Raw genomic sequence first — 14,639 nt, forward strand, 5'->3', positions numbered from 1 at the left:
CACTATAGTTTTAATTGAAAGTTCAATTAATTTTAACACTTTCTGTTTAAAAGTTAAAAATTTTAATAAAGTGTCCAGTTATTTCAAAATCACCATCTGGTGCCCAGTATATTTTGGCTGTTACTATGGATTTTCTTTTCACAGCATATCCTTCAAAATGATCACGTCAAGATCTAAGATTGCCAACGTTTTTTAGGTTTGTATTCAAGTAATACAAGTGACAACTTCACTTTTCATAGTGGTTCACGCTCAATAAGTAACTATAAATCTAACGTAAAGTCCTTACGCCACATGGGCATAACGAAAAGAAAAAGAAGTCCATGACCAAGCATAATATCTAAACAAAGCAATCGCAGCGTGGCAGCCGTATTGCCACAAATGTCCGATTCTTTGTTTCTGGATTATCAGATTGCTTGGCGATTACGAGCGATCAACGATCGGTCGCTGCCACCTGCGATCTGCCAGCAGACTGATCGCGTGACCTGGCGACGGACTGCTGCGAAATGTCACTCATGTGTAGGGACCTTGAGGAGACTTTCAGTGACGTCGCTGACGGGAGTAGGTGAATCGACAGAAACCGAAATACGTTAACGGTCGCTAATTGACTTCCAGGTGCTGCAGATGTTAACCAGCAGGCAACGCCGTCCACAGAGTGTAAACCATCATCCAACGCAATATGGAGATAATGATCGCTGAAATATGTATTATTCAGTTCGAAATCATCTTTTTTATCCACATGTTGGAAGGAGTTCTCACTGTGTCGCCTGCTACCTAATAATGTTAGCAACCTGGAAACATCCAAAGATCCAAGAGCCCACAGTATCTTAGTAATGAAAATGCCTACCCTTCAAATTAATCATGACGGAACTCGGAGAGTTATCTGTGTAACACTAAGATATGCGCTTTGGTGTAAACTCGGGGAATAGGCCTTTCTTCCGAGGTTACTCGTGCTCTTGCAGTGTCGTTGTCGCCGCACTGACAAGAAAACCTACTTTTAGGGATACAGTTCGATTTTGATCGCCTTTGAATATGTTTCACTGTAGAGCAAAATAAGACATTTTTTTATACGTGCCCATATGGCCATTAAGAGGGTGAAACACCATCTTGAAAAAAATTGTGTGTATTTCTGGATGAATACCAATGAAACGGTATCAAATACAAAAAGACATTTCAAATAAAATTACTGTCGTTATTTACGAACATTACAACGGTGCACCCAGATTTGTCGAAAAAGTCTTAATCGCCTGTGCTCGGAGTGAAAAATTAGTCAGCATTTTTTGACCAGAACTATTCTGCACTTCCTCATTATTCTAAATATTTACAATACTATTACAACAATAAACTACAAACAATTTCAAATATAAAGTAATTAAATCTGGAAATGTTGCTACTAGAAAACAAAAAAATACGGCAAATGTAAAAGGAAAACACGAGATTAAAAGATAATACATACTTTTGAGTATATTTATCGTGAAGTACTTATGAAACACTCCAAAATAATAATTGACATTGAAGCAGATATATATCAGTTGCGTGTACATTGATATGAAGATATTTCTAGCTTATTTCTGACAAAAGCGTCTTTTGAATACCACAAAATAGTGGGGGGGGGGGGGGGAGGGGGGAGCAGGGGAGAAAGGGGATTTCGGTAAAAATAACTTTTGCGACAGCTCTAGGTGCGTCGTTGTAACGGTCGTTAAAAACGATGGAACTTTCATTTGAAGTTCTTTTATATCTGTTACCGTTTCAACGGTATCCATTCAGAGATATTAAACTCAATTTTTTCAAAGCGGTGTTTCACCGCCTCAACGGCCATATGTTGCGCATAAAAAAATTTCTTTTTTTCCTCTACGTTGCAACATAGTCAGAGGCTATCAAAATCGAAATGTATGCTTTGGATAGATTTACCTCTGAGTAACCGAGTTGGACAATTTGCAACTGAAAGTTCACAACACCCCGAAAGTTGTGGAGAATGTCATTCCGAAGAGAAATATCAAAATCATGTCCTCTTTTCCTAACCACCTTGATGTCAAAGTTATATTTTCATTCATCTCTCTTCATCTTGACACGGGGTGTCTTCAGTTGACTAACAGTTCCTCTACGCAGCTCACTGATGCAGTGTGGCGGTTTTGATGTGTGTTCATGGCGAGAGGCTAAAAGTAATAGGCTCACCTGAGCACCGTGTCAATGAAAATTCTTACATGTTCTCCCTATATGTTGCCTCCTACAATCACGTTTACCACAACAGTTAACCCCTGAAAACTAATGGAATTAATTGATTTTAATGGGAGATGAGAACAGCAGTTACACCACTTCCATCCCATTTCCGGACCTATGTCTTCCGTTACCTACATGGCTTCTGTTTCGCCTATGCTGCGAATGGTTGCCGTCGACTCTCTCTACAGTGAGAATAGCAGGACGCAAGACTCCGATTGGCTGTGTGTCTGGGGTGCTTACGACACCTACAGTTGGTCTGAATTCACGACGGGAATCGTTCCCATTACAGTTAGTTTCTTTTCTCGGAAGTCCAGCGCACATAGTTGCTCGTAATCATGGGAGTGGCACTACTTTTTTGTCTTCGCCAATCTACGGGTCTATCCCCTTCACGAACACAGCTCTCAGCCCTGCTTCTTCAAGGAGTACATCAGTTCTTCCTTTGTTCAATCCCAGGACACAAGTAAGACATACAATCGACTGGATGCAGTCGGCAAAAGCTTCGAAGTCTTCTCTGCTCGCGGATCGTCGACAGCATGTCGGTTAAAAACTCACTCTCTTTTTGTCTTTGCAACAGTTGCATAACCCGCTGGACAATACATCAATACTCAATTATTCGTCTGTCTATACCTAGGGTCTTGCGTCTCCAGCCGACTTTAGCTGCACTATATTCATGTGGAACCAACCAGGCCAAAAACTCTTCCGTCCAAAATTGAGCACGTTTTTCAAGGATGTGGTGATATTTTCATAGTCTTTTCTGAAACAGAGGTAAGAAAGCAACAGCAAGAAAACAGTATCAGATTGGAGTACAAGAGGGGAAATCCCGGCGTACCTGAACGCGTAAGTCTACTTTTCGGTTAGATGGAGGCACGTCCTCTGTTTTCAGCTATTCCCACAGTTCTAAACTCTTCATGGCAATGGCTGTTAATCTGATTTCGCAACGCTTTAAGCGGATCACTACCACTCACCTCTACAGTGCCTATCAGTTTTGACCGGGTAGCAGCCACTTCGTCCACTACAATTAGTGGCAAGGCATGCTCAGAATAAGTTTAGACATAAACACGAAAATGTGCTACGAGTTCTGTCTTAGCCACGGCAGCTGAAAATGTATCAACTGAAAAATATTGTTTTCGTCCCTGAAGACTGTTGCAAACCCATCACCCCTGGCTGGCCAGACTGGCAGCTGTGAAGAGACGATTTAGCTCCACGTACGATAGTCGTCTCGTCATCGAGATGACACGATGTGGCGAATCGTCAACATCTAGGGCGGCGAGGCGTGGACCACCTGGCCACACGTGTGCTGGGACTGTATCTTGCGACATACAGCTGCCGGCTATGTGTGGCGTGGAATGCGCTGTCACGGTACCTGGCTAAACTATGGCGAGCGGCGAACTGACTGCTTGCCGACTCGAGACTCAAACTATCTCTCGCTGTCGCCAGAAGATTTCTGATACTTAACTCACGGCAGATGTTGCCACGGAAGTACCGCCTCCCTTACAGAGCGAAGTCCGACGGTCCAGCAACAGCCAGCACCGAACACATTTCTCTCCCACCCTCCCTATTAGCTACTCATAGGAGTGCGCAGTGGATTGTTCGACACATTCCACACGAACAAAAAACCCCTGTTGAAGCGGTGATCCTACTCGACACGTAGCCCTCTGCAGACATACATTTAAGTAAAAAAGACGGAAATATTGAATATATGTTACACACCCTCGAATGGCTGGACGACCATGAAGGTATCAAAATGTCTCATAAACATTTGAGAAACAATTATTCGGCCTGTCTTGCCCCCTCTTACAAGGGGTGCTTCTACAAAAAGGTTTGACGTGAAAATCTCGTGCCTGTTGCCTGCGCGTGAAGTTACAAGCATTCGTTTTATTTTGATCACAGGAACCATCAGGACTATCCCGACAGCCTTAACTTTGGACTAAATTTTGCTAACTCGTACGTAAAAGTGGTATGTTTAGCCATTCTGTTTAATTTCAAGAAAAAATATTGGAACCTGAGAAACTTTTCAGCATCCCCAGCTTCCCCAGTATCTAAGGGTGTGCATTTCATAAAATTCCACTGAGCAAAAACATGAGCTGTGAAACTTTTGCTGTAACTATAATTCAATACCAGTTTCACATAGCTATGCGTCAATTTAAATTCTAGTATTCATGGCGTTGCAGACGAAACGTCCTGGGAAATTAAATCTGTTATATGACGTGATCCTTACCTGTCACTTGTGATGAACTTATTGAGTTGTCTGAGCATGACTTACGTCCCAACTCACAGTTTAATTCAGAGAATACCTCGCCAATTATATTCAAATTTAATGATCAGCCAGGTAATTTTAATGTATTAGATTTTGTAAGATATTGCTGGTGTTTAGGCATGTCATCAGTTGTAGCAGATATTCATTGTTGACTGTACGTAAGATTTCGTATCTCTGTGTTATCAATAGAGAAAAAGATAGGAACTAATTTTATTTCCTGTCTCTTTTGCAGATTACTTCGCATCAGGAGCGCCAGTATTGTTCTTGGCAGGTGAGATATTGCATCCTTTCATTATCTTTCACCACACTCCTAGCTCAGAAAGTGGTGAACTTTTTTTTCCAACTATAGCTTGTTCACAGGTGAAATACCCGTTAACAACGGGGACTTTTATTTTCAGTAAGAAACTAAGATTTTCAGGTGACAATGTGAGTAGTCTGACTCGTATCCTGAAGTTGCTGGAGGTAAATGCCCAAGCAGACATTCTGATTAGTATTTTTACAGAGTTTCCCGAAAGTTAATTTACACAAATGCCGGTGTGGATGTTTCAACGGCTACCGTTGTCGCCTCGTCCAAATAAGTTACTGCTCAGTCTCTAACGGTCTAGACATCGGCCAAATGTAAACTTCTAGACTTCCCCTTCCTTGTACTACCATTTACCAAAAACGGTTAAAGGAAGATATTAGTACGGTTTCTCTAGACACGAAGGTCTTTATTCGTCATTTGAAGCAGCTCCACAAACAATCAACTGAGCTTATGAAGTAATTTCTTGTTCAAGTAACTTACGGGTTTGCTGCCGGGTGTCGTCGTTGACCACCGCCGATATTTCTACAGGAGCACACCCTGCCATTCTCAAGGCACAACTGCAAGGAGGAAGCAATGTCCAAGAGAATTTAATACCTCGGTTCACAGAGGAGAAACAAGGAAGATACCAAACACAGAACAAGTAACCGCAGAGTCAACACACAGCCAAAGATAACCAACATCAGAAATATCGATAGTTCCCATTAATCAACAGGTGAGGTAGCACTAATTCTGTCCCTCTGTTTTTTGATGAGAGACGGAGCCGGATTCGAAGCAGCATTTAAACAAAATCCATCATCTATGTTTATAAGTTTGCTTGATAGTTTGATTTCAACAGCTTCCTTAATAACACTATCCCAATAGCTGGCGTGCAAGCCAGAATCTCCGTGTTGTTGTATTCCATAGGATGGCCGGTCTCAGGGCAATGTTCTGCAATAGCAGATTTGCTCAGCTGTTGTAAGAGTGTGTGACTCTTATGTTCACTACACCGGTCTTCCACAGTCCTGATTGTCTGACCAATATATGACATGCCACAACTGCAAGGAATACGATAGACGCCAGCCTTACGCAAACAAAGATCATCTTTTACGGACGTCAACAGGGCCTTAGACTTAGAAGGTAGCGAAAAACACATTTCACATCACATTTCCGCAAAATACGGCCAATCCTGTTGGAAACGCTTCCTGCGTAAGGCAAAAAGGCCGTAGACTTAGGTGCCACTTCGTTGCTGTCGTCACTCACCCGTTGCACAGAAGGCTGATAGCGCAACGCACGTTTGATCTGCCTCTCACTATAACCATTCTGACGAAAGATTACTTCGAGATGTCATAGCTCAGCTGCCAAACTTTCAGTGTCCGAGATAACGTGGGCCCTGTGAACCAAGGTACGAAGTACTCCTTCACGCTGAGCTGGATGGTGACAACTATCAGCTCGCAAATACAAGTGTGAGTAGGCTTCCTATAAACAGAATGTCGCAGCGTACCATCAGTCTTCCTTCTGACCAACAGATCAAAGAAGGGAAGGCATCCATTCTTTTCCACCTCCATAGTGAACTGAATATTCGGGTGGATTGAATTCAGGTGTTCCAAAAACCGGTTTAAATTCTCACTACAATGCGGCCAAACAACAAAAGTATCGTCTACATTTCTGAAAAACACACAGGTTTCAAGGTCGCTGACTCCAATGCTCGTTCCTCAAAGTCCTCCATAAACAAATTGGCCACAATAAGTGACAACGGGCTTCCTATTGCAACTCTATCAGTCTGTTCGTAGTACTAACCATTGAATAAAAAGTAGGTGGAAGTCAGCACATGTTGAAACAAATTTCTTAACTCGTCACAAAACTAAACCTCAATTAGCTGCAATGAATCGGAGAGAGGAACGCAAGTGAAAAGAGAAAACACATCAAAACTGACTAAAATATCAGAGTCATTCAAACGCAATCCCTGCAGTCAACGTAAGAAATCTGCAGAGTTCTTAATGTGGCACCGCAAAATCGCAGTTTCGGCTATTGTGCCATTCACAACATATAAAATACTAGTTCAGTTTTAGAAATGCCTACTTTATCATTTTCACTTTCATGCTACATCCGCTTACATTCACGGAAAAAATCGCAACACCAAAAAATGTTTAAACAATAGTAATGAAATTTCGGTAATACATTTGTCTAGGTAAAATATCTAAGTGATAACATTGCAAGATCACAGGTTAATGTAAGCGCGAGATACGCCACTGCAAAGGTGAAATGCTGGTACATTAATAACCGATGTAGCCTTCAAAATGTTGAATGAAATCATGCAAACGGGTACAGACTGCTTTGTGCAGGTGCCGTATGACAGTTTGTGCAATTGAGTTCCATGCCTGTTGCACTTGGTCGGTCAATACAGGAACGGTTAACACTGTTTGTGTATGACGATAGAAGTGTCTGACGACGTCCCACACATGCTCGATTGGAGACAGGTCTGGTAATCGAGCAGGCCAAGGCAACAAAAAAATGTTCAAATGTGTGTGAAGTCCTATGGAACCAAACTGTTGAGGTCATCGTCCGCTAAGCTTACACACTACTTTAACTTAAACTAACTTACACTAAGTACAACACACATACCCATGCCCGAGGGAGAGCTCCGACGGGGAGGGGGGGGGGGGGGCGCAAAAAGTGACAAGTGACAAGGCCCAAGGCAACATGTCGACACTCTGTAGAGCATGTTGGGGTACAACAGCGGAATAGGGGCGAGCGCTGTCCTATTGGAAAATACCCCTAGATCTGTTGCTCATGAATGGTAGCACAACAGGTCGAATCACCAGACTGACGTACAGTTTTTCAGTCAGGGTATGTGGGATAACCACTTGAGAGCTGCTGCTGTCGTACGAAATTGTACTCCAGACCATAACCACAGGTGTAGGTCCAGTCCGTCTAACACGTAGACAGGCTGGCAGCAGGCTCTCAACTGACCTCCTAAACAACGCACGGCCACCATTTAGTCACCGAGGCAGAACTAGTTTTCATCAGAAAACACAACAGGCCTCCCCCCCCCCCCCCCCTCCCTCCCGCTGCCCCCTATGAGCTCTCGCCTGGCACCACTTAAGTCGCAAATGAAGGAACCGATTGGTAACAGTTCGTTGTGTCAGTGTGTGGTGCCAACAGCTGCTCCTATTGGTGCTGCAGATGCAGAACGATGCGCCAGAGCCGTACGCCGAACACGATGACTACCCTGTCGGCACTGCTACGTGGGCTTCCGAAGTCCGGTTTTCTTGCGACTGTACATTCTAATGACCACCGTTGCTTGCAGTCATGTACAGTGGTTACATTCCCGCCAAGTCTTTCTGAGAACAGCGCAGAAGGAACATTCAGTTTGTCGTAGCCGTATTGCACGACCTTTTCAAGCTCGGTGAGGTAGCGCCACTACTATCCGATTGGCGCGAAATTTGAATAGACATATTTCAGATTTAGAAACATGCCTACCAACTTCCGTTTGTATCGCATAATTCTTCTTGTAGTCACGATGTTTTTTCCGTCAGTGTACATACATGACGATGAACCACGGTGGCCGCGCGGTTTAAGGCACTATGTCACGAATTGCGCGGCCCCTCCCGCCGCAAGTCCGAGTCCTCCCTCGGGTATGAGTGTGTCTCTGTGTGTGTGTGTGTGTGTGTGTGTGTGTGGGTATGTATGTGTGTGTATTAGCATAAGTTAAAGTAGAATGTAAGTCTAGGGACCGATGACCTCACCAGCACTTTCGTCCCTTAGGAATTCACACACATTTGAACATTTCTTTTCAACCACGTTGTGCTACTCTTCTATCCATATTACAAAGTCCAGCACTTCATTGTACAGCTGGAAATGGCATAATTTAAAATTTGAATTGGTTTTTACAATTTCTTTAGAACAGACTATATCCCTAAAACTGAATTGATCATTTAATAGTCTCAAACTGCACTCTAGCGTAAATCCTGATCATAAATAAATAACTACATTTAATAACAGTCAGCGGGAATCGTCATGCCTAAAAAAAGTTATTACATGTTCCATTCTGTTTCTATTTCGTCTCTCTTGTCTAAGAATGTTGAAATCTTGTTGAACAGGATATACTAACTGCATGTCCATTGGCATTTTACGCTAAACTGCACCAGTACAATATTCGTAGTTTCGAAGATATTACCGAAAGTGCGCTTACAGAAGGTCTCTCTCGTGGATGTGACGTTATTTACTTTTTTTGCGGCGTGTGTACAGGAGTGCAGGAATCTATCATTCTCCGTTTATTGTTATGTTAGATGCGGTACATGCTGTATAGTCTGATAAGCTAACGATGTTAGTGCTGCGTACGACTTCGTACACAGTGGTAAGAGAGGTGGGCTACAAAGTGGCGCGGCAACAGTCGTCTTAGGGAACTTGGAAGCAGAAATAATTAGCGAACAAATCAACAAAGCAAACAGGAAATTCATGTAACTTTTATTTCTTGAAGCGTACGAAGATTCATTACAAATATTGCATCAAGAAATAAAGTCCAGCTCTCAATGTCAATAAGGATGATACTCTCTGTACTAATGCCCGAACGGTGGAGCTCGAGCCGCAACTGTTCGGTGTCTGCATAGCATCACGTAGCGAAGAGCCTCTAGACACGATTGGGCTGAGTGGCGGCTGCTGCTGGCCGTCTTAAGTTGGGGCTGCAGAGGGAGCCCATGGTACGGAGCCGCTGGAGGCGTAGGCCAGTAGGCGTGGCTCCATTGGGGCCACCAGATCCCGCTTGACCGCTGTCGGCATCTGATGGAAACTTACAATTATGTTGCCAATTTTTGACGCCCATAGGTTGGTATCGATATGTGATACCACAGAAAGCATCCAATATCCGTCAATGAAGTTCGATTTCTATCGTTTCAGCTAATCCCATCAGCAGCCTTGCTGTGAATCTTCTTAAGAGTACGCATGTAGTACGCCACTCGTGGTCCTTATACTGGAACTGCACTGTGCCTTTTCTAATGGTCATTCCTCGAAGTCTATCAGACAGACTGGGAAGTATTTTGAAACTACTCTTCAATAACTTCCATCGACACATTACACTATAATAACGGACACTGTGACAAAATGCAGTTAATAAAGAAATAATGTTTACGGAACCAAGTGTTACTAATGCTTGAGAAACAATTAGCTGGCGCATCTGGCCAGCTCTTGCAAAGTGTGTTTCTGCTACATGGTCTGAGCTCCAACTAATGTGGCCCTACTCTGTGCCTTGCAGAGTTAGAGGCATTCGCATTCTTTTGGTCATGGAAACCATCAGGCGTGACTTCCGACATTATTTTGATAGTCTTTATGTATACGTCATATGTTGAGCGACTTCTTCTAATTTCAACAAGTTTTCCAGCCCAATAACTGATTTTTCATTGTCTTACCTTCCCCAGTGACCCACTACAAACAGCAATAGTAGCGCTTTTCGTTAATCGACACTGAGCAACCACATGACTCGTGAAACTTTTGCTATAATTATCAGACAATACCAGTTTCACATAGCTATCTGTCACTCTAAATCCTGTTATTTCTGGGTGTTGCAATCGACACACTCTGCAAAGTTAAATCTGCTTTGTTACGTGACCCTTACCTGTCGCTGCGAATGAACTTAAAGTGTTATCCAAGCACACCTTATGTCCCAGTTCCCAGTTCCGTTCAGACAATACCCCTCGCATGAATCCAGATTTAACGAACTCAAATGTAATTTTAATAGTTTATATCTCGTAAAATTTTACTGCTGTTCCAGACACATCTTAAATTACACTATATGTTCTTTATTCATTGTATTCTGGAAGTGACGATTAAAACGTTTCCTATGCAGCAGCGAATATGCAAGGTAGCGCGATTCCGATGCGATTATATAAGCAAGATTCTAATGTGGCATTCGTGTCTTTCCGAAGTGCGTGCGGTAACGTGAACTACAGGGCCAACGTGCTGTTTTTCCTTGGCCCCCGAAGTACAAACACTGGCTGACATGCATCGGAGAACTTTGAATGTGTATGGAGCAGCATGTCTGTTTCAAATCACCTTTGTGGAAAGCTGCATGGCAACGCACGTCGCCACATCGCAAATGTCGCAAGACGGGGTTACGCCAACTCAAGAGGGAGACACTCGTGCACTCGGCCCATAAGCCTCTCCCTATGCCATTATCACGCCTGTAGTCCCTTAAAAAAGCCTTCTCGACAGTTCCAGTCGGACGAGGATTTGCAGATGGTAGTTACGGACTTCTTCACATAGCGTGATAGGGTGTGTTTACCGATTGGGTGTCTTCAACTTGGTGCACCGATGAGATGATTGCATCAATGTACACGACGATTTTGCCTGATTGACATACCGAGTTTGAACTGTACGACTTTTGAACGGAAACATTTTGATCGCCCGTTATATGATTTCGTATCTCTATCCAAGAAACAGATAAACGACAGGATCTAATTTTGTTTCCCTGATGTTTTGTAGGCTACTTCCCACCCTTAGCGCCTCCCTCATTGGGCGCACGCATTTCATTCTGTTGCACAGCACTCTCGCTCAAAAATTAGTGTATTAGTTGTAGTCTTATCCACTACGTCACGTACAGGTAATATACCCATTGACTACGGAGAGTTTACCGGCCGAGGAGGAATATGCTTAATTTGGCTCTTGTCCTCGAGCTGCAGGAGGCAAATGCCCATGCTGACATTCTCATTAGGTCTTTTCATCGTGGTGACGGAGCAGCCCTTTCGACAGGCTACTTCGCTTCCTTTCCCAGACCTCGTCCAGGTGAATAGGTATTCAGTCACTAAAGATCTAGACGTCGACGAGACCTTAACCTCTAGCTTCCCTACCTGTTGCGCATATGAAATGTGTAAATATGACTGACACGACGACAATGTTGTTTTAAGATGAATGAATATGCATTGACGTACTTCAGTCAGATCGGAAGTAGTATACCTTTAAACAATTTATTGGCCTTTACAACATTCGAATAATGATGTACCTAGCGGCAGTCTCACATATAAGTGGAAAAAATTTAGTTAGCATACCACAGTCCGGATTCCAGAAGGGTTTCTCGACTGAGAATGCTATTTACTCATTCACCAACCAAATGTTACAAGCCTTAAATAATAAAATGTCGCCAGGCGGTATTTTTTTGTGAAATTTCTAAGATGTTTTTGTGGATCTTTTTACATTCTTAGAAAAACTTAAGTTTTATGGAATTGATGGCCTTGCATGTACACTCCTGGAAATGGAAAAAAGAACACATTGACACCGGTGTGTCAGACCCACCATACTTGCTCCGGACACTGCGAGAGGGCTGTACAAGCAATGATCACACGCACGGCACAGCGGACACACCAGGAACCGCGGTGTTGGCCGTCGAATGGCGCTAGCTGCGCAGCATTTGTGCACCGCCGCCGTCAGTGTCAGCCAGTTTGCCGTGGCATACGGAGCTCCATCGCAGTCTTTAACACTGGTAGCATGCCGCGACAGCGTGGACGTGAACCGTATTTGCAGTTGACGGACTTTGAGCGAGGGCGTATAGTGGGCATGCGGGAGGCCGGGTGGACGTACCGCCGAATTGCTCAACACGTGGGGCGTGAGGTCTCCACAGTACATCGATGTTGTCGCCAGTGGTCGGCGGAAGGTGCACGTGCCCGTCGACCTGGGGCCGGACCGCAGCGACGCACGGATGCACGCCAAGACCGTAGGATCCTACGCAGTGCCGTAGGGGACCGCACCGCCACTTCCCAGCAAATTAGGGACACTGTTGCTCCTGGGGTATCGGCGAGGACCATTCGCAACCGTCTCCATGAAGCTGGGCTACGGTCCCGCACACCGTTAGGCCGTCTTCCGCTCACGCCCCAACATCGTGCAGCCCGCCTCCAGTGGTGTCGCGACAGGCGTGAATGGAGGGACGAATGGAGACGTGTCGTCTTCAGCGATGAGAGTCGCTTCTGCCTTGGTGCCAATGATGGTCGTATGCGTGTTTGGCGCCGTGCAGGTGAGCGCCACAATCAGGACTGCATACGACCGAGGCACACAGGGCCAACACCCGGCATCATGGTGTGGGGAGCGATCTCCTACACTGGCCGTACACCACTGGTGATCGTCGAGGGGACACTGAATAGTGCACGGTACATCCAAACCGTCATCGAACCCATCGTTCTACCATTCCTAGACCGGCAAGGGAACTTGCTGTTCCAACAGGACAATGCACGTCCGCATGTATCCCGTGCCACCCAACGTGCTCTAGAAGGTGTAAGTCAACTACCCTGGCTAGCAAGATCTCCGGATCTGTCCCCCATTGAGCATGTTTGGGACTGGATGAAGCGTCGTCTCACGCGGTCTGCACGTCCAGCACGAACGCTGGTCCAACTGAGGCGCCAGGTGGAAATGGCATGGCAAGTCGTTCCACAGGACTGCATCCAGCATCTCTACGATCGTCTCCATGGGAGAATAGCAGCCTGCATTGCTGCGAAAGGTTGTAACCTCCCCACCGTATTTTTAAAGAAAATGAAAAGACAATACTTAATAGAAATGGGAGCCAAACGTAACCTCCCTAGCAATTAAATTTAATGACAATAAAAGTGAGAATCGCAATCTGACTTAAGTATAAGTTTTTCATAAAAAAATTAAAGTCCATTCAGTGACAAGAAAATTCAATTAAACCGAAATATCGGTCTTTGGCCCTGTGCAAAACAATCAGAATTAAAGTCTTACCTCAGAATAAATGGATGTCACATTTCTGCTCTTGTTGTTGCGCACCGCTTGGAGGAACTGCATTGCAAATAATAATATTCTCTTTTTTTGTGATTTTAGTGAAATTTTTCTTCAAAAGAAGTGGAGTGAAATGGGAAGTGCAACGAAATCTTTAGTTCAATAAAAATTAATTTTTTAAAAAAATGCTTTTGAAATAAAAATTATTATTGGGCGACTTGTTGGACAATAATTACAATAAATAAAATTTTTCATTATCTAATGATTATATTAATTAACAGTATACCTTATCCACCATCTTGACCAGTGTTGCCGACCGCCTACATCACCCGCACTGGACTGCTATCACTGACCGACCGCTCTGCATGACGGCTACTAGCGTACTGCACTGCACGACTACTGACAGAGTACTGCTCTCAACTAGACAGAGCTACAGACTCGCAACGACTACTGACAGACTGAGAACCGCTCGCAACACTCGCGCGGTCAAGCGCATACCCTCTGGTCACAGATGCTACAATGCCTCGCCATCGCTGCTGCGTTACATACGTGTTTCATAACCCTCCACTGGGGGGGCAAAAATTTGGCAGCGATGGTGAGTCATTTGGACTTGCCAATCGCGGCAAAATTTTTAATTAACTAATAAACTTCTACAATTTACAGAATAATTAGATGTAGTACATAAAGTAAATGGTGTGCACACGCACTAAGTACAAGATATATCAGACAAAGACAAAATGTGAGTACAAAACATAGTAACAAATCAGAAAAATGTATATACAAATTATTTGACAGATAACAAAGTGCAGAGGCACTGAAAAAATTCTTTGGCATATTCAGAACAAATAAACAGACTGGCAAAAAATATTATGTTGACAAGTTACATGAGTGCAGGTGCACTGGAGTTGAGAACATATCAGCAAATGATGAAATGTATATACAATTAGTAACAAATGACATAAGTGCATACGCATTGAAGTATTGAATATACAGAATGAGTACAATCATATTGAAAAATGAGAAAAATGCACAGTCACTGAAGTTCAGTAGGAAACATATTAACACCTAACATAAGTGCACATGCACTGTAGTTCAGAACATATCATAAAAATAAAAATGTATATACAATATAAAAGACAAGAGTGTACATACGTATACTGTATACTG

At 43.7% G+C, this 14,639-nt stretch overlaps 1 protein-coding gene across 2 annotated transcripts in view; it reads left to right on the forward strand.

The window, feature by feature from the left end:
• LOC124797560 (inter-alpha-trypsin inhibitor heavy chain H4-like) overlaps positions 1–14,639 on the forward strand; it is a 127,425-nt gene that overhangs the window by 49,892 nt on the left and 62,894 nt on the right. For both annotated transcript variants that reach the window (XM_047260795.1, XM_047260796.1), the window contains exon 12: positions 4,707–4,745. In XM_047260795.1, coding sequence (XP_047116751.1) covers positions 4,707–4,745 — 39 coding nt within the window. The remainder of the gene's footprint in view (positions 1–4,706; positions 4,746–14,639) is intronic.

Source organism: Schistocerca piceifrons, chromosome 1 (genome assembly GCF_021461385.2).
Source record: "Schistocerca piceifrons isolate TAMUIC-IGC-003096 chromosome 1, iqSchPice1.1, whole genome shotgun sequence".
Lineage (NCBI taxonomy): Eukaryota > Metazoa > Arthropoda > Insecta > Orthoptera > Acrididae > Schistocerca > Schistocerca piceifrons.